We start from the raw sequence: 21,179 nt of genomic DNA on the forward strand, positions 1-21,179 counted from the left end.
TGGAAATATTCATCTTTTTTTTCAAAGGGAATCCTAAATTTTGGTTCATGGAACTAAGTGGCATATATTAATAATACTGTGTTCAAGAGATAATGTTTACAGCAAAACTTTGAAATATAGTAAATATTCATTCTTCAATGGAAAACTGGTAAAAATAGGGCACATTTATATAGTTGAATTCTATGCAGCTATTAAAAGTATCAATAGAGTAAGTGCTTTACATACTGATAAGGAACTATCTCCAAGGTATATGGTCAATAGATAAAAACAAAATAATGAGTGTTTATGATAGTATCTATTAACCAAAAGTTAATATTAAGCACATAAAATTTCATATAGAAGGATTAATAAAAAGAATCAGGTCAGTGTATATATATGATGATAGGGAAACATCTTCAAAATATAGTACCAATTAAAAAAAGAAAAAATGCAATGGTGTGTGTAGTATGCTTCCATTTTGTAAAAACAAAACAAAAAAACAAGTGGTTATCTATATTTATAAAAGCCTAAGCGACCGTTAAACCGAACGATCAGATCGACCAGAATGATGCACACTGTGCACTGACCCAGACCTCGCTGCTGGGGCCCTGACAGCCCCAAATCTGGTTCACCCGCACCTGGACTCTGGAGGGGGGAGGGAGCCTGATTCCTCACTGAATAGGCCTTGCCTTAGCTTGCTGACAGGGCCAAAATCTGTGGTCCCTCCACAAAGCCAGCCAGCCCTCAATCAGCCCCAATCACTGGCCAGGCTGAGGGACTCCACCTGTGCACAAATTCATGCACCGGGCCTCTAGTAGAAGGAACATGCAAAATCCAGAACCTGGCAAGGGTAGAACCTGTAGGAGGAAGTTTCTTCAAATCACAACATACGAAATACCCTCTTACAACCAGAAATGTACAAGCAGACACAGAGCTGCCTACCTCTTCAAGCATCACAATGGAGTCTCGGAGCACTCCTTTTAAACGATGGGCCTGATCGTAATGCTTTTGACTGTTTTCTGCTCTTGACACCATGTCAGAGGCTAAACTGAAAGAAAAATACCATTTAAAAAATCAGGGGAATAGCTGCTAATCTTTTATTTCTAGAAATCACTAGTGCTCCATAAATTTGCAAACAAAATAGGAAATTAAGGAACAAAAAGAGCTTGACTACAGAAAAGTTAGCAGCCCAAAATCTCTAAAACAGGAAATGTGTTTTACATTAAAGGAATTATTGAAATAATAGCAGGTTGGAGTGAGGGAAAACTTACTTTAATGATTTCTCTTCTTGGTGGTGGAGATGATAAACAAACTGAGCAGCATATTCTATCCTTGACAGCTTCACAAACAGTGTCACATTCAACACCACCAGGAACAGCAAGCTGGGCAGAGAAAAGCACACCTGATCAGTCCCCTCTTATCCAGACCTAGAGCACTGCTAATGCAGAGTGAACATGCCAACTCTTCAAAGATGTATATTACCAATTATTTTAGTATTTAAGTCAATTATCCCTAATATATAACATCATTACTTTTAAGTGTTAAACGGACACTGAGAAAAAAGTTAGAAAGTAACTGGAATGATCGTAGTCCCTGACATCTCTCCTCTCTGTGTGAGGTGTGACCCCCAGCTTAGACCTTTACCAGGCAAGCTTTCCATATCGGTTTTTGGGTGCTTTTTGGCTTAAGCAGTTGTAAGCCCATAATGCTATACTTCAAACAGAAAGTGTAGATCAATATGTACTAATCTTAGGTACATCATGATGTACCTGTTATTCCCTGTGGAAACCAAAATATATTTTTAAAAATAACCATTCAGCAAAAAATTTCCACAAGTTCAACTTGGACAAAGAAAGTATCAAATCTGAAATATATATTAATTGTATCAGATATAAAATGTTACATGCTACATGAACTTCCTCTGTTGGTTCTCACAGCAGCCTTTCAAATAAATGGATATATTTCTTATTATACATATATGCAAATATATAGGTGGCATATGTCATTTTTTTTCTGTTAAAATATTGATTTGCCCTTTAAAATATACAATATTCCCCTCTATACATCCAGAAGAGGATATTTTTTAAAATGAAAACTAATGTAGTAGCAAGAAAATCAAATTATGAAATTATAATGGCACTGAAATGATACATACATGAACATTTCAACATTTTGAGTATAAACTTTCTGCAAAGTAATAATGCAAAAGACCACTGATAATATTTACTATTCAAAATTCTCATGGCAAACTGAACCCAGAATATGAAAACCTTTTTATAAAACTCAAAGGCACAACAATTATTTCCTATGTTCTGAAATCTGTGATTAGAAAAAACAGCTGATAAAAGAACTTCATTCTTCATTCAGAACCAATTAAATGGAATCTAATGGACTACCTCAAGATTCACATATGGCCATGTGGATGACAGTACTCTAAACATAACTGGTTAAATGGACTCCTATAGAACACTCTGAGATTCACACTAATTGCCCACTATTTCCCTCCATGTGACCCTCAGACCACTTTGATCAGAATAACCTGCAGTGTTTTAAAATACTGATTCCTGATCCCTATTTAAGACCTACACACAATCTCTGAAACCGAGGCTGAGAAATCTACATTTTAGCAAGTGATTCTTATTCACAGTAAAGGGCAAGGACTACTGGTCTAATAAAAAAAAAAAGAGTAATATAGCATTATTGGGATTTCACCAGTCTGCATATATAAATAAACTAAGGCTTGGTGCAGGAAACTTGGCCTGCACCCTCTTGCAATCCGGGACCCCTTGGGGGATGTGCAACTTCCTGTGTAGGCCTGATCCCCATGGCAGTTGGACATCCCCCAAGGGAGGTAGCAGTAGGCAAGCAGCGGGTGGCCATGGAGGAGTCTGAACTGGGGCTGGGCTCACAGTCACCCGGGCCCGCTGTGCCTGCTGCCGCCAGTCCCCACTCACCAGCTGTGAGCCTGGCTTCTGGCTGAGTGGCACTCCTCCCTGTGAGAGTGCACTTACCACCAGGGGGAAGCTCCTGCATGGAGCATCTGCCCCCTGGTGGTCAGTGCACATCATAGCGACTGGTCGACCGGTCATTCCATTTTAATGGTCACTTAGGCTTATATATAGAGATATCCCATTTAAATTTATGGAACATCTCATAAAAACTTATGATACAAGAAATAAATTAGTTTAAAAAATAAAAACATTTATTGAACGTGTACTTAGTAATCCTTCAAATTTAATAATTCTTCTGAAAATCATACATCAACAACTATGAAACAGAAGAGTATAAAATTACTGTATCTGTAGGCGCAAGCTGGTCAAATAGTGGCAAGCTCTACACAATAATATACAAATGCATCAATCCTTTTGTAAACTGTTAAAAGTGAAATCTTAAGCTAAATAAGCATTCAAAATAAATACTTACAAAAAACTCATCACCACAATAAGGACGGTGTGATGGCTTTCCGTGTCTTTTCTCTTTCCTACAGATCACACACAAAGAAGGCTGCCTTAAAATCAGGATTATGATTACAACCAATAAAATTTTAATTTCATTTGAAAAGAACAAGAAAAAGAGATTTTTAAAAATTACTTGTAAAGACAAAGTGACTTAGAGAAAACTCCCTGCACCTTTTTATGGTTCCTGATATCCTGAGTAATAGGAAACACATCTACAATAAGAAAACTTACATGAGTCCTCCAAATTTGGCCTATACTACAAATTAATTTGCTCTAAAATTAAGTATGCAATTCAACACATTATGTATGATCTCTAGCTGAGTTCTATCTCGGCAAACAATATTTGAGTTAGGTGTATAATAGTTCCTTCCTTGAAAAAAAATTTAAGTCATCTTCGCCTGTTCTCTATTGCCCATACTTTGAAATTCCAAAATTGGACCACTGGCTTGAACATAGTCACACTAAGAAATAAGAAGGCCACGGGAGGGGGAAGCAAGAGCAGGTGGATGTGGGCAAAGGGGAGGGAAGGGGGACACCCGCAATGTCAACATTAAACATTTTTTATTTTTAAAAAGTGGGGGGAAATAGCCTGAGAAGAGCATTTTATAATGTAGAAGGACGAGAAGGTATTGCAGCTTTAGCGTTCCAAGAGGGAGGGAATAACGTTAGTACAGGCAGGATGTCTTCAACATTGAGAGCAGCAAGGATAATAAAGTAAATTCCACCCCAGCCCGTTTTACTCAGTGGATAGAGCGTCGGCCTGCGGACCGAAGGGTTCGATCTCAGTCAAGGGTACATACTTTGGTTGCGGGCTCCTCTCCAGCTTGGAGCCTGGTCAGGGTGTGTGCAGGAGGCAACCAATCGATGTGTTACTCTCACATCGATGTTTCTCTGTCTTTCCCTCTCTCTTCCACTCTCTCTAAAAATCAATGGGAAAATGTCCTCAGGTGAGGATTTAAAAAAAGAATTCAAATTCCATCTTTGCAATTTTTCTGCATTGGCCGTGACAGTATATAAGGATTAAAAACATGTAATCACTGTAGTACATTCAAGGGTAGAACTCAAAATGTCTGTAAGTGCTGAACAAGAAATGAATGAATGAAGTATCCAGCAGCTGGGACAAATGGTGGGAATTGGTGACTGGGGACCTGGTCTAATGCAGCAGCTACTATGAAGTCCCAACTAACTGTTGCTATGAAAGGATTTGGTCCAGGGGTGTCAGGTCTGAGTTTTTATACAAAATGTCCATTTTTTAAAATGCCATGTGATCCAATAAGAAACTCCTATTGGCCATACACCTGCTATTTTGCAACTGCTCAAGGGACATCTTCTGGGTCATATAAGTAAACTAACCCTTCCACCAGATAGTAGCTACCTGCAGCAGCCCCTTTGTCGTCCAAACCCCCATCTCCGGAAGAACGCTGAGAGGAAAGCTTAGGACCCGTGTCTGCAGTTCGGTTGAATGTTCGCCTTCTCCTTCGTAGGCCACTAAGTTTTCCAGGGTCTTCAATGGACTGACTCAATGTAGATTCTTCCATTAACAGATCTGATTCTGAAAAGGAAAGAGATCTTTAGGTATTGGAGTAAGCTTCTCAATTGTAAGATACAGTGGATATGGTGCTTGTTTTGTGTTCTGTTTGTTTTTTTTAAGCCTTAGAAACTTTCTTTAACAATTACCTGGGTTCTTATGGCCTACATTCAAACCTTACTCTTAATGAAAAGTTTTAGAGAGTACAGTGATCCCATAATAAGGCTTCATTATTCTAGGAAGAATGAACCATATTAATAAATGATGGGATCATCAGAGCAAATTTGCCATGTGCTATATTAAATATTAATGTAATGATTTCAGTTATAGAAACAACAGGCTACCCACTAATATTGGATTATTAGAAAGATTTCCAAGATAGATTATGATACCTGATGGTCAACTTCAAAGGAAGGAGTAGCAAATTATAGTTCTAATTTACAATAACGGTTTACAAAAAAGGAAGCCCTAACAAAGAAAATCTGCAAACAACATAAAAAAAAACCCTCATTTTTGTCAATTGCTTCAACCTTTACCTTTACAAGATTTTTTCATTAGAAGCTCATTATCCAGTGGCCAAACTAATTTTTGATTCTCATTTTCTTCGCTCCTGATTAGGAGTTTAATAATGAAAAAAGCAGAAAGAGAAAAGCAAGGAAATAAAATAATCTATAATCCAGAGGATAATAGACAAATTAACTGAGTTGACTATCAGCTTTGCTTTAACTAAAATTAATTTTGCTCATGTAGCTATATATTTTTCTCGTGTTTTAAGGAATTTTAAGGAATATCCGAACAGAATTACTGTATTACTTCCCCTTGTCTAGTATCCACCTCCACAAAATTCATGCATGTACATTACACCATTGTGTAGTACACACCTGCACAAACCCAGGAAAGCTGAGTTGATAAGGCAGATGTGAATTGAGGACTGCCCATACATTAACAAGCACAGGTGCACATGTATGATCCAGTATGTAGGCCCTCACTGCAGTCAGCTTTCTTGGCTTCCTGCAGAGTCAGGCAAGTGTGACATGTCCTAACTGTGATCTTGTGCTAATCATTTAACGGTTCCAGGGGTCTTCAAACTACGGCCCGCGGGCCACATGCAGCCCCCAGGGGAGTCTGATCCTGCCCGCCAGGTTTTTTGGGCAGTGAGCGCAGCCAAGGTGTTACAGTAGGGATTAGTAGTTCATATAGTCCGGCCCTCCAGCTCTCTGAGGGACCGTGATCTGGCCCCCACTTTAAAAAGTTTGAGGACCCCTGAAACCTCTTCCTCTGTGTTTCAATACTTCTTGTTTGGTAAAATGGGGGGGAAAATAATACCTCGTAGGTTATAATGAGTTGATATTTATAAAGCACATAGAGCAATATCTGGCTTACAGTAAAAATTATATTAGTGTTTGTTAGATCAATGAAAATTAAAAGTGTGAAATTCCAAGTGGGGTAGTCATAACCACACTTCAGTGGAAGTCATTCCAACATCATCTACCAGTTTCTGCTACGAATCCAAATTAATAATTAGTCCATTTTGTTAATAAATGCTATCTTTACAAAAATAGATAAATCAAGAAATTTACAAACCAAGCTGTTTGAAATAGTCTTCCAATGAACTCCAGGAATTCTTCTCAATTACAGATTTGATAATGGCCCACGGCTGTTTTCTGTATTTCAAGTCTGTGGAAACTCTAACAGGATGAGAATAATATTTATTTAAATGACAGAATTTAGTTATATTAACATTGTAATTAAATATAATATTGTATTCAGTGGGGAATTGAAAGGATTTAAAGTCATAAATATTATAAAAGAAAATAAGTTCACTGATAGTGACTTCTCTCAAAAATTACTATGTATGATTAATAATGTCATCAAATTTTCCTTCTAAGTACTTGTTATAGTATTTCTTTCCTTTCTCTCGTCCTGAAGTTCCTTTACTTAAATAGCAGAAAAGGCTCAAAATAAAGTCTAAATTTTCTAAACACCTTGTATAAAAAAATCTCCAGTGCTCATAAGTTAGTTGAAAATAACTACATTGGCTAAGACTAGGCCAAGCATCTGATGGTCTATCACTAATTTTAATGCACCGGCATTTCTTCTTTCCCACTGTGACCACGTGCTCCTTAAGAACTCCCGGGGCCCTGGCCATTAAACGGGGTCTAGTGCTTAGTTCTGGCTACTGAATTGTGAGCCCAGTTCTTTCTGCAGCAGCTGAAATGACACATACTCTTGGATTGTGTAGCTGCAGGATGTCTAACCCTTCGTGGGCTTGGACGTGCGGGGAGGACCCCCATCTCTCTGCTGACCAATGGTGATGTGTCATTTGGAAGAAAAATAAAGCTTTGTTGTGTAAAGCTACCACTAAGATCTTAGGACTACTATTATGTTACCAGAACGCAATCAAACCTGTCTCTCCTGACTAAAACATTCATCTGCAGTCGCTCACCTCAACCGACATTTCTGCTCTGAAGACGGGAAGATGTGGTATCTGTTCACGGTATAGAAGTAGTCATGGTAGGGGACATCATGCGTCACCACTTCTGCATCTACCAAATAAAATTGTGTTTCCCGACTTTCTTTATACAGTGTCTACCAAAATACAACAAAAAATATTTTTGCAAGTGCATGTTTAATATATCAGATTCCTTGTCCATTCCAAACATATATATTAGAATTCTTCTTCAGACATTACAAAAGACATGCCAGGCCTATTTACCAAGCCAGAAGAGCCTTTACGTTGGCTGTGCTGTCTATGAAATGAGAAGGGACCTGCCTCTCTGCCATTTCATACTGTAATTATTTTTCTTCCTTTTAGACATGAGGAGGAGAAAGCAACCAAACCACCCTTCATCAAAAAGCAGGCCACCAAACAAAAGAACTGCTTTTCCTAAATAGGTTGAAGTGGTTGTTGGTCAAACATTTCTTACTGTAATCATACCTATTCTCTAAGGTTATCAAAGAATCTCATTCCAAAATACCAAACTTTTCTTAATTATCTGAAATTCTTTTGAAAAAAATTTTTAAGACATTTTTAACACTTATGAACAAAACTACAATAGCATAATTAGTTCAGATGTTAACAGATATTTTCGAACTATTTGCACAGCAGATGCACTATACTTCAACACAAATTGGCCAAACACAAACTCTGCTATAAAACAGTGCCATGCCAACACAAAGCAGGGTATTAAATATCTTATCATCTCTTCCCCATATGTCACAGCAGCCATAGAGTTATTTGACCCTAACCCTTGGCATGACTCTGCAAATCAAATTCCAATAGCGTACTTTTTATTTTATTATTATTATTTTAATCCTCACCTGAGGACATGCTGAGAGAGAAAGAGAGAGAGAGAGAGAGAAAGAGAGAGAGAGAGAGAGAGAGAGAGAGAGAGAGAGAGAGAGAGAGAGAGAGAGAGAGATTGATCAGTTGCCTCCTATATGTACCCATGGGAATGGAACCAGTGCCCAGGACAACACTCAACCAACTGAGCCACCCCGGCCCTGCCAATAGAACTCTTTTTAAAAGCCTCTTATTTTTTTTTTTAAAAGGCTCAAACATACACAAGAGTAGAAATGAAGCATAATGAACCCTCAAAAGCTCATCAACCAGCTTCAACAACATTAACTCTACCTAGTCCTGTTTCATCTATACCGCAGCCCCACAATCCCTCTCACATACACCCACCATCTTCTGCCTGACTGGTTACTTTTAAAGGATATCCCAAACATCAGTAGAATATCATCCATCCTATCTAATAAAAGGGTAATATGCAAATTGACCCCTTGACCAGGAATTCAACTGGAGTTCAACCAAGGGGTGTATCTGGCCCGCCAGGGCCCCTCCCTCCAGCAGCCCTGCCACCGATAGATGGGGGATGGGGGGCGGGGTCAACCTTGCAAGTCCCCTCCTCCTGGCTGGCCTGGCCTGGCCCTGATCGGGGCAGGCTGGCCAAACCCACCAGGGCATGAATTCATGCATATAAACACATAAATATGTATATCTCTTCATAAATTTTTCAGTATGTCTTTTTAAAAAATAAATATTCTTTTCTTTAAAATATAGCAATAATACCATTACAGACAAAAAAAAGTTAATAATTTCTTAAATCTCATAAGTACCTTTTTTTTACAATTGGTTTGTTTGAATTAGGATTGGGTTGAAATGTCTCTTAAGTCTCTTTTAACTGATAACAACTTCTGCTCCCTTTTCTTCTTGCCATTTATTTGTTGACTTGTTTTATGAACTCGTGACTGGGAAAGGCATTTTCTCTCTTCCCACATGTGTGACTCCTCTGGAGAATTGATGAGGGGACATACCTGCTTTTCTGTGGCAGCGGTGCTCTTCCCAGTGAGCGGGTTATTAAGAATTATGGTGTAGGTCATGGTTCTCAGTTGATTGCCTCCAGGTTCCACAGTCCAAGGGGTAGATACTACATCTAATCACAGCAAGCATAAAATCAGTTAGTTCTAGAAATCTGAAGAGTATGACTTGAAATGAATGAAAGAGGTAGTTTTTGAGTTATTTAAATTTTATTTTTGACCAATCCAAAAGTAAAAGTAATTGTTAGGCACTCTTCTTAAATGTGACATATAAGATCTATTTACTTCTATCAGGTGTGGGAACCTTTTTTCTGCCAAGGGCCATTTGGTATTTATAACATCATTTGGAGGCTAAACAAAATTGTCAACTTAAAAAATAAGCCTGCTACAGATAATAATTTAATAAAAATAAATAAATTAAATTAAATAAAAACCTAAAAAAATAAAAATAAGCCTGCTATATTTGGTCAAACATTTAATTAGCTCTCCCCTAATGCCGGCGCAGGGCCAGACCATATGATTTCACAGGCCTTATATGGCCCATGGGCCAGAGGTTCCTCTGTAAGTATTGTCTATCAATATGTTTTTTACTTTTCTTTCTAAGATAAAAGGAAAATCTGGTTCATCTGTAGGCTTCTTTTTAAAGTCCCCAGTTACTGCCTTGCCAGTGTGGCTCAGTGGTTAAGTGTCATCCATGCACCGAGAAGTCACTGATTCCATTCACGGTCAGGGCCCATGCTCAGGTTTGTGGGCTTGATCCCCAGAAGGGGGTATGTAGGGGGTGTGTTTCTCTTTCTCATCAATGTTTCTCTCTCTCTCTCCCGCCCTCTCTCTTCTCTTCTCTCTCTCTCTCTCTCTCTCTCTCTCTCTCTCTCTCTCTCTCTCTCTCTCTCTCTCTCTCTCTCAAATCAATGAGAACATTTAAAAATAAATAACTCCCCCAGAATCTACAAAGAGAAGTGATAGCACCAGCCTTATCAAACAGAGACCAAAAAACACTGAGTATTCCCATCATTTAATTTTAAGACAAAGCCTTGTGTCATTATGCAAGAATGTGGCCTGGATCCCAAGTTGTGGAGAAATCATGTCAATGAGAGGTCAAATAACATTAATGGCTTAGCTGCTGAAATCTTTAAATAAGGAGGGGGTGGTGGAATACAAATAATTTTGTAGCCTATATAGCACACGATACAGGATAACCCCTCTGTATTTATAGCAAGACCTTCATCAAAATTCTCTTTTATTTGCTTAATAACAACACAGTGAGTAAAAACACAATTTGGACAGAAATATATCTGTAGACTATAGCACTATATAGCAAAGGTCATCTTACAAGCCAAAGACTAGGAAAGTAGAGGTAACAGCATCATGAACTCTATTCAAAGATATGACTAAATCATCTAAAGCTTTAGCACAAATGGACTTGGACAATTCATACGTCTGGCTGCTATTCATCAGCATCCTAAAATATAGGAGCCTTTATTAACCCATTACCTATCATCAAAGGAATGAAGCCAGGCATTATGATCTACCCACTTTTACTCAATTTCTTTCATACAGCCAGGCCTAGGGACTTAATGAGGGACGCTGAAGCTGCCTTTTGAGTATATGAAAAAATCTTACAACCCAATTAAAAAGCAACATCACAAATCATGGAATATATCACCCAGAATTTTCTATACAAATGATTTATTTACGTGAAAGCTATAAAATTCTAAAATGCTTTTCAAAGGTTACTTTGGTCATATGCCAGCCTGTTTCAGAAAAATTATACAAATAATCCATTGTGAATCAGCAATAGAATTGAAAGATATTGTTGAATTCTGCTGTTAAAAGTATTCAACAAAGCAGCCAACAACAGGGACAACAAAAGGTGTCTTCTGCTTGTATTTCCACCAGGGTTACCAACAAGCCTACTGAATCTCATGTGCCATGACATCATCTAACTAACAACATCTTGGAAAAGTCAAGTTCCCCAATACCTGAGTAAAGTACAGTCAGAACCTCTCTGATTTTCCCCCTAACAATGTAAATCGATTTACATAGGCTCAACTTTCTAGAGAGAATAAAATCTTCCTAAATTTTTCAGATAAGAACACAAAAACCAACCTCTTATATTTCTAGAATTGGCAAATCTCTGCATAAATCGTGAACTGGTGAAGAGCAATTCAAACATTTTATCAGCACCGATGTGAAAAACACGGTCGATATAAAGTCTTCCTTGAAGCTCTTTCTCAGGAATATTTTCTGTGGGGAGGAAAAAACAGAACCATAAGAGAAGAAACCAAGGAAAGGTAATTTTAAGGTTTGGTTTTGTTTGCTTGTTTTTGGTACAAAATAGTTTTTAAATGTGATTACAGTGATCAGCACATTCAGGGCACTATAAAAACTCTAAATTGGTGTATATACGTATGAATGATGTATAACTACACATAAGAGTAAATAGTTAATTAAACTATAATGATCAATATTTCAGTTGTCAATACCTAAAAGATAGAAAAATATTTAACTTTCAATGATATCAAACTCCCATAATGCATCATTCAAAAGAATATTTCAAAGGTTTCAAGGGCAAAACTAGATGCATGGCGCAGCATATACCACCGCACTTAGCAGGACGCATTTCTGAGTGCTCACGCAGTCAGTGAACATAAAGTATGGATGGCTCTAGTACCTGCTGCACCCACTCATTTACTAGCCTGAATACGTCTCAAAGCTGACTCCCCCAAGTCAGGTAACGTTGCATTCACACCCTATTCTTAATGCCACACATTAAAAGAAGAAATCCTTCCGAAAAGTGTGCTTCAAAGTTAAATAATGTCCAACAAAATATTACATATTTTCTGGGAACCTGATAATGATAATGAGGTTGAAAACTACTGGCCACAAATGAAGAAGCAGTCTCTGCTCACCTCTCCTCACAGTCCTAGGGAACATTGTATAGAATGCCCCATGCTTCTGTGGCACTTATTATATGCCATACATTGTGCTAAGCACCTTACATATATTCACTCATCCTCACAGCAATCCTGGGAGATAAGTGGAATCATCATTGTTTCCATTGCACAGATGAGCAAACTGAGGCACGGAATGATCACCAAAGCTCCACAGTTAGGGAGAGACTGAATTGGAACTGGAATTCACTACAGCTCCAAAACATGCAAACTTAACCTCTATTTTATATTTCCAGGAGTTTAACTTAGAATAATCAGAAAGAAAAAAACAGCTAGGAATAAGAGCTTGGTAAAGTAAGGAAAATAGAGTCAAGCAATCCAATATGTAATTTTAATGATTTCAGAACTGGGGTTATTTATTATTTCAAGGATTATGCAATACAAAATGGAAACTGTGCCCAAAACTCCCCATATTTCAGAAATCAAGCTCTAAGAATTGTCTGTGTAGAGCAGTGTTTCCCAACCTTCTCTCATGATGAGAATCACCTGGTGGAGTTGTTAAAACACAGATTCCTGAATCCCAACTAAGAAGTGCTAAACTAGAATTTTTGAGAACATATAGGTAAAATTGCATACCTAACTTAGTGCTCTGTATATAACATCTGTGTTAGAGCACTAGTTAAGTATACAATTTTACCTATATATTCCCAAAAATTCTAGTTTAGCACTTCTTAGGTGGGATTCAGGAATCTGTGTTTTAACAACTCCACCAGGTGATTCTCATCATGAGAGAAGGTTGGGAAACACTGGTGTAGAGCATCCACCAATGTTACCCCTCAGGAGGCAGTCTGGGAAAGTAAAAGACTGGTCTAAGAATCAGAAAACCTTTTCTAGGTCTGTCTTCATCTCAACTATTGCTTTTTCTCCATCACTACTAAGTCATTTGTGTCTCTACTTTGCTATAGATGCACAGGACTTATATTAAGTACATATCAAGTAAATATTGACTTATTCTTGTAGATACAAGCTCTTCACTGCAATTTCAAATAATGGCTCCTTCGGCATAGAAATGAATCACTGAAACTAGGCAATTTGCTAAGATTTTATGAGTCAGCTTCCCAATTAGGCTTGATAAATAGCCTTTCTGACATAGAAGTAATATATGTTCATTGTAAAAATAATTCAGATATTCACAAAGAACACAAATAAGTACAGGTGATTCTCTTGATCCAGCTCATTTCTTCACAGAATTTATCCCAACTTGTAATTATATTTTTGTTGGCTTATTGCCTTGTCTATTGTCTCTCTCCTGCATTGAACTCTAAGTTCCACGTGAGTAGGAACCATGTTGACTTTAAACACCAATGTACATTATGTGCTTGATACATAATGAGTATAAAATACTTTTGATGGAACAAATTTAGAATTTGTGGTATCACTAAAGGAAATTAACAATAAACCTCTGGTATGTGAATTTGTTTAGTGGCTATTGAAATCACTAAAAATATCTTAGGGTCTATTTTTATTTATAGAACTCTGAATTTGCAACCATACTTTTAAACATTGTAATTTTGAGTAATTGTATATGTACAATTAACTAAACTAGGCTTTAATGCCCCCACAACCAATAATGTCCTTTTCTGAACTAAGAGCCAATCCAAAAATCCAAAATACCATGTTGCATTTACTTGTTATATCTCATAAATCTCCTACAATCTACGACAGTCCCTCCTCCTACTTTCCTTTTTTTTTTTTTTTTTTTTTTTTTTAATGGCCTTAACACATTTGAAGAGCACTGTGAGATGCTTTATAGCATGTCACTCACTCAGGGCTCATGAGGGTTCTTCATGATTGGACCAAGGCTGTGGATTTGGGGGAAGAACACCACAAAGATGGAGTGCCCTCCACATCAAACTGGAGAGAGGGGTAGACATGTCAACATGATCTGTGATGATGCTAACCTTGACCGCTTGTTTAAGGTGGTGTCTGGCAGGTTTCTCCATTGCCCAGTAACCACGTCCCCCTCCAGTGTGTTAGGGATGAGTCACTGGGAGGAGAGAACTACCCTCCGCCTCCTGGAAGGGGGAGTGTCTGCATACATTATCTGGAACTTTGTGAGGAAGATTTGTGTCTCCTCCTCCGCTGTGTGTATTTATTCAATCATTTATATCAGTATGGACTTACTTTATTCTCTAGTCCATGAGAATTATTTATTTTGTTGCTCAAACTTTTTTATTTGGCCATCAGGAGCTCTTTCAGGTGGACTCCTGTGTCCTGGGCCACGCCTCCCTTTTATTGTAGGTGCTTTATTTTCTGGCACTACAAGCACACTAGGCTCATTGTGTATCTTCCCCATCCCAGCCCTTGAAGCAGTCTTTTTTCTGAAGAGCCCCGGAGCTATAATTTTTCAAAAGTAAAGTTTTTGTTCACATTTAAGAAGGAAACAAATCCCACTCATATAGGCATTTCAATATAATATTTTCCTATTTCATTTAAGCTCCCTTATGAGGTAAACTGCTCTGAATCGTAAATAATAAAAACAGAATTTGTTGATATCACTAAAGGAAAGGAACAGTAATGCCGCTGGTATGTAAATGTGTTTGAAGAAGGACGAGAAATGAACTATTTCCACCTGGGACTAATTATGTATGACACACATGGTATTTTAGAGCCTCCTATCCAAGGAACATCGCTTTTCGCATCGCTGTGACCTCCTGAGCCAGCAGCTGGGATTTACATGGGGAAAGGAACACTGCTCAATGTCGCAGCAGGTCACCATTTCCAGTGAAGAAGAGGTATTACTCCAGCAGACCAGTTTGAAAGTGGCCGGTGGAAATGGTGGGGAAATTGAGAGATCGGAAAAGGAGACGGACATGGATAAAACTGAAGGAGCATGAAAGATGGACTAGGTAAGCATGCAAGAAAAGCAGTTGAGTCGGAGCTTCACTGAGGGACTGAGGACACAGTTTGTTATATCTTCTTCCATTTTCTAAAGACTGGTGACCTGCGGTCTTCTTGACCTAGTTTGAGGGCTTTCTTTACACCTGAAAAGCCACGTTTAACTTGATAGTGTTGTTCAAAAACCTGAGTCGGGTAATAGTGTCAGGGTTACCCCATTTAGCTGCTCGCCTGACATGCTAGACCCGTGGTTGGCAAATGGCGGCTCGCGAGCCACATGCGGCTCTTTGGCCCCTTGAATGTGGCTCTTCCACAAAATACCACAGCCTGGGCAAGTCTATTTTGAAGAAGTGACGTTAGAAGAACTTTAAGTTTAAAATGTTTGGCTCTCAAAAGAAATTTCAGTCGTACTGTTGATATTTGGCTCTGTTGACTAATGAGTTTGCCAACCACTGTGCTAGACTATGTCATGTTTTTCTTTGGCTTTCCCCAGAGGTATACTTATCCTCACCTTTATTAATGAATAAGCATCACTCGATAATCTGATTCCTGTTTCTCTTTGCATGGCTTGGCCTCTAACTCATCTTGTTCTGTCAGCTGTAGACCATGGGTTCCAACTTTGCTATTTTTATGCACCCCTCCCCCCACTTAATCTTTGCCTTAGTTTCCATTCTCGGCATAAGTCACTTTGGTTAGGGAAGCTTCCGCTATACAAAACTAAATTTAACTTCTATCACATGACACAGCGCAGGTGTCTCAGGCCATGAGCTAGTTTGTCTGCTTCCACTCGAGGCTCCACCTCCTGGGCAGGCTACCCCTGGCATGACAGAGGCAGGCATGGGGAAGAAGTAAATCCTGAAAGCAACGTAAATATTAGGTCCTTGAAAACACAGCCATAACCTCCTGGTCCTTGTGGATGTGGACACATTACATAGTGTCCACTCACCTTCATGTGCCAGAAAACGCCCAGCATCTTCTCGGATGGTTTGAGCTCCTCCCCAAAAGAGGGCAAACAGTGAGCTAGGAAAGTCTATCAGCAACAACCCTCTAAAGAAACAAAGTTGTGTGGCTTTGTCTGTGAATTATTATATAACGAAGTTTTAATGTACTAAAATGGTTTAACAGATTAAAACACAATGCCTCGCCTTTTGTTCAGCAGCTGAAAAGCCGGAACCAACTTCCGGATGTACGGAAATATCCCTAAAAAGGGAACCTTCACTCTTGGTGGGGCCTAAATTTCCTAGTGCAGAGAATGAGCTTTGAAAAAGAAGCCGGTCGTAGCAGATCCCAGGCTCTCCTTATGGGGCTGAGGGAACTCCACAGCAAGGGGACTGTGCTGGGAGCATTTCAGGCCTCTCGCGAGGTAATTTGTGATGCTCTGCTCTGTTGATTCCTCTCAAGGTTACATGGGCCTAGAAGGAGTCTCTCTATCAGAACAGTCCAGGGCCTCTTTCCCAAGGAGTATAGGATATATGTGGTAGAAAGGAAATCCTCTCATTTTCTCACTCAACCTGCTCATAATAGTAGATTTTTAAAAAAACTATCATTTTAAATAAAGTGAGGCTTGGTTTAATCTGCCATCTCCCTAGCTCCCTCTAAATCCCCACACATGTTTCCAAATTTCTTGGGATGGGTTACTCCTTTTGACCTTTCCCATCGTCTCCCCAGTTCATGGACTTCAAGCGTCTTCATAACCTCACAATTTTTAGAAGCAAACAAACAAAAATAGATTCATTATAAAACCCACATAATACATTTGATAAGCCCAAGATTTTGAAACCTGCTTAGGGAAAGCAATAGCAGTACTTGATTTGTTATCAAAGGATAATTTAATTGAAGCACCTCAAAGAAAACCTGCACAGAGGCCGAATGTTGCATGGAAGGCCTTCCTGCTGAGAAGCCCAATGGTATCTTTAAATGGGTGCCAGCAAGTTGCAAAATGTGGTCAGGGTTCACATGAAATACAGCAACCATACCACTGTTATTCTTTCTCTATTTCTAGATGTGAATGCAGTGTATATGAGTTTTAATGGTATCCTTTACGCAACTTATCATTAATCTTAATTTTATAGGAACTCAATAAGGAAACTACTTTTGAAGCACTGTTATAAAGAGCAGGTGAAAAGGAAAAAAGAATCCTTGTTTTGGTGTCACTTACCTCTCTGGCCACTGGGTGCCAGAGTAGATCTTCCTACTGTCAGAGGTTCAGCCAGGCAGGGGATAACTAACTCATACCCGCTGTCTACCAAAGCATGAAAGGTAAGAACACCAGGATTTAGGGGCTCGGTGTCTTTAAAATACTCTCTTAACCATCTTTTCAAAAAGAACTCAACAACTGTCTTCTTAATGCAGCCTGCTCTTCCTAGGAAATAGTGGGTTTTTACTTATGTTTTTAAGAGTGTGGGTTTAGTTTTATTAAAAAAAACTTCAGGGTTCCCAAACCAAAGTCTAACCTGATTTATATTGGGTTTTCATGGGCTTGGTTTGGTTGAATTTAGATCTGATTTTAGATTTGGGTTTAATTTGGGTTGGATTTAGACTTGACTGGGATGTAGTGTGGATTTCCATGGATTTGGTTTTCATGATAGTAAAAGACTTCCGGGGTACTCAAACCAGGTCTCACCAAAACAGCAGCTAGACTAGCACATTCCTATGCCCTACAGATCCAAACCACGGCAACGTCCCCGGTGCTACCCCGAGCACTGCTTGTAGGAAAGCAGGTCTGGAAAAAACCCAGACATTGTTCCCATTCCTCAGCCTGAAAGCAATCACTGCCCGGAACCTTCCCCGATGCTTCCTACTCCACTGGCTTCAATGTCAATAATCTTACAATGTTTTGTTTTGTTTTTTAATCCTTAAAATGCCCACTTAATAAGTATGACAAGCCCAAGTTATTGATACCAACTTAGAGAAAGTAGAGAGAATTCTTTACCTTCATCAACAGAATCTGAAGTGCTGCTTTTGTCCAGAGAAAGATACTCATTTTTATTCAAGTCCAGCAATTTTGATGGTACTCTACTTAACCTCTTTTCTGAAGTTAGTGAAGGACTCTTTTTTAGCTGTTTCTCGCTTTGGGCTTCCTCTTTCCCTAACTCCTAAAAGGCAAACAATCCAGTTTAAAATATATATTTATATTATAGGCTTAGATTTCACAGAGAAATCTTTAATAATAAGGACACTTTGAAAACTGTGCTTGTTATGTTTGCATCACATTTCCAATTCAGTCTATAAAACACTGGCAAGTAATATATATCATTGTAAAGTCATCTTCTCCAGCAGTAACAAACAATAAACTTAAGAACATCACATAAATATCTCTGAGAAATAACATCATGTGAATCATTCACACAGAAGGGAGAGGGGGCAGAGGACGACATAAGGGAGTATTCCTTCTATGGGATGGGCAAAGGAGAGGAGTAAAACCCAGCTAGTGTCCCCAGGCAATACCTGCCCCAACATCTCAAAGAAGAAAACTCACCCATCTCTCAAGACCAGTAACTAAAGGGAAAAGAGAAAGAAAACAGAGAGATAAACGTCACATAAGAGTACAGTAGGGGAGAGAAGCTTAAAAGGGAAGATTAATTTCACTGTAAACTCATAACTTTACTGTTAAGGGACTAAAGATTGGGCATTAAAATATATTCGATATATGATGCTATCTATATTTTCAGGGAGTGGTTTAATAAAGATATATAATTTATATAAAAATTAAATGTTAGGCATTACAGTATGAATGCTACCGCTAAGCTGGTATTTGAGTAGAAGAATGTTGTTATTATTAGGCTTAATAAAACAGTGTAAAAAATAAAAAGTATACAGCAAAGAACTTCCTTGCATTGTCTGTGTGTAAGCAGATGAAAGAAAGCAAAACACACAGATACAAGCCTTATACTTTCTGCCCATGAGACACGCAGAAAGCAGAATAACTACTGGGACTCAGGTCACAATTTAATAAAGGATTAGACTATCCTAGTCAGAGGACTGACTCTTCAAGCAGTGGCTACTGCTAAAATAAAGACTTCATTTATTCCGAAGTTCCACACTGCAAAACAATATGCTTATTTAGCTGACCCAGAGTGTAACAGATGCTAAGTAGAGTAAGTTTCCACACATCTTTCTTCTGTTGTCACTAATTAAGGTACAGCTCCTATCCTATATAATAAAGAGGTAATATGCAAATTGACAGTCATACCCTCGCATAAGAGCCATCCCCAGGTGGTCACAAGATGGCCACCACAAGATGGTTGGCAGGAGAGGGCAGTTGTAAGTGATCAAGCCAGCAGGAGAGGGCAGTTAGGGGTGACCAGGCCTGAAGGGGAGGGCAGTTGGAGGCGACTGGGCCTGCAGGGGAGGGAGGGCACTTGGGGAGGAGCAGGCCTGCAGAGGAGGGCAATTGGGGGCAACCAGGCCTGCAGGAGAGGGAGGGAAGTTGGGGAGGGACCAAGCCTGCAGGGGAGGGCAATTAGGGGTGACTCCAGATGGGTCAGTTTTGCAAGAAACCCTCAACAAAAAATCAGAGCAAGAGAGATGCATGATAGGTGCCTGAAACTAGCTGACACCTTGGTGGGCTTTCACATAAATACAGTCTGTTTCCATGTTTTCCTAACATTTATTCACAGGAGATTCTGGGAGTTCCATGGGAGAAGGTGAAAAAGGTCCATTGCTGGCCACACACAGATTTGCCTTCAATTATCCCACCTTATGGTTACTGAACACTTAATGTGTGCTAGGGACTGCTCAAAGCACTTTCCCATATATTAACTCATTCAATCCTTATAAATAGCCCCATGGGATATTATTGTCCTCATCTTCAAGGAGTTGAGAAAACAAAAGCAGAGAAAGGTTAAGTAATTAAATTAACTTATTTAAAGTCATACAGCAAATGGCAGAGTTAGGATCTGCAGCCGATGCTCTGGTCCAAACCAAGAAATTCTGCTTTAGGCCCAGACTTGCAGTTCCAATCAGAATAAAAGCTCTAGGGTAGGCACAATCTTAGTACTCAGAATGTGATCTCTAAATACCATTCTTCACTAAGAACTATATAGTTTAGTGAAAATGGTTGATATTAAGTCTAGGACAAAATTATACAAAATGTGCCTTGGACGTGTTCTTGTGCAGAAAGAAAGGAAGCCATCAGAAATCACCCATGATTTTAACAGGACAAAGGAGCCAATGGAAAGGGGCTCAGGAGGGACAGACTGGTTATTAAAAATAATAATGACTCCAAGTGATAGAAGCTCATGGAAAAATCAATGGGCTTATAACGATGCTTGAAAAAAAAGAAAGGAAGGACCTAACTCTGAAAGCCAGTAGTTAACTGGATGTGCCTGCTTTAGCAGTCAGCTTAAGAAGCGTCTCCTATTATGCAAGCAAGCTGCTCAGGGCTCACATCCCCCTTCAGAACAGATTATTACACACACTATCTACCCTGGGGAAAATTACGCTATGACTTTCTCTGCCTTATTATATTTTTTAAGTATACTTCTATTGATTTCAGAGAGGGAGGGAGAGATAGAAACATCAATGATGACAGAGAATCATTGATTGGCTGCCTCCTACACACCCTCCATTGGAGATCAAGCCCTCAATCTGGGCAAGTGCCCTGACTGGGAATCAAATAATGACCTCCTGGTTCATGGGTCGACACTCAACCACTGGCCAGTCCATCTTATTACATGTTTAGTGATGTCTAAACCCTCTTAGACTGGTGCTCTGTCTGATAGCTCTGCACCATATCCAGCTCTGAATAGAACCTCTACTACTTACACACTTAACACTCCTAAAATAAAGGGCAGCCTGACATCTTAAGTTTTAAATATTTTGTATACTTTATTTTCATTTTATCCTATATCATGATTAACACATGGCAGCATCAAATATATTTTTAAAGGGGTATCACACACTAACCATTTTTGATAGATTTCCATCGATTGACTCTGTTTCTGAAGCCCGATTCATTGATTCATTGATTGTTTTGGACAATTTTTCATCTCTCTCCCCACAGTCATCCAAGTTGCTTCTTTCAGGACTTCTGTAAGAAACACACACATCATTATGGAAATATAAACAAGGTCACTGTCTCACTGATATGTGATTTTG

The 21,179-nt window shown here is 38.9% G+C and overlaps 1 protein-coding gene across 2 annotated transcripts in view; it reads right to left on the bottom strand.

Annotated features, from left to right (window-relative positions):
- Positions 1-21,179, bottom strand: part of GRAMD1C (GRAM domain containing 1C) — a 71,101-nt gene that overhangs the window by 5,849 nt on the left and 44,073 nt on the right. For both annotated transcript variants that reach the window (XM_084873967.1, XM_084873968.1), the window contains 10 exons: positions 20,988-21,111; positions 18,013-18,175; positions 11,398-11,535; positions 9,286-9,404; positions 7,412-7,554; positions 6,550-6,653; positions 4,813-4,989; positions 3,403-3,460; positions 1,251-1,361; positions 922-1,027 (listed from right to left, as the gene is read on the bottom strand). In XM_084873967.1, the coding sequence (XP_084730093.1) occupies positions 922-1,027; positions 1,251-1,361; positions 3,403-3,460; positions 4,813-4,989; positions 6,550-6,653; positions 7,412-7,554; positions 9,286-9,404; positions 11,398-11,535; positions 18,013-18,175; positions 20,988-21,111 (1,243 nt within the window). The remainder of the gene's footprint in view (positions 1-921; positions 1,028-1,250; positions 1,362-3,402; positions 3,461-4,812; positions 4,990-6,549; positions 6,654-7,411; positions 7,555-9,285; positions 9,405-11,397; positions 11,536-18,012; positions 18,176-20,987; positions 21,112-21,179) is intronic.

Source organism: Pipistrellus hanaki, assembly GCF_964339955.1.
Source record: "Pipistrellus hanaki genome assembly, chromosome: 2".
NCBI lineage: Eukaryota > Metazoa > Chordata > Mammalia > Chiroptera > Vespertilionidae > Pipistrellus > Pipistrellus hanaki.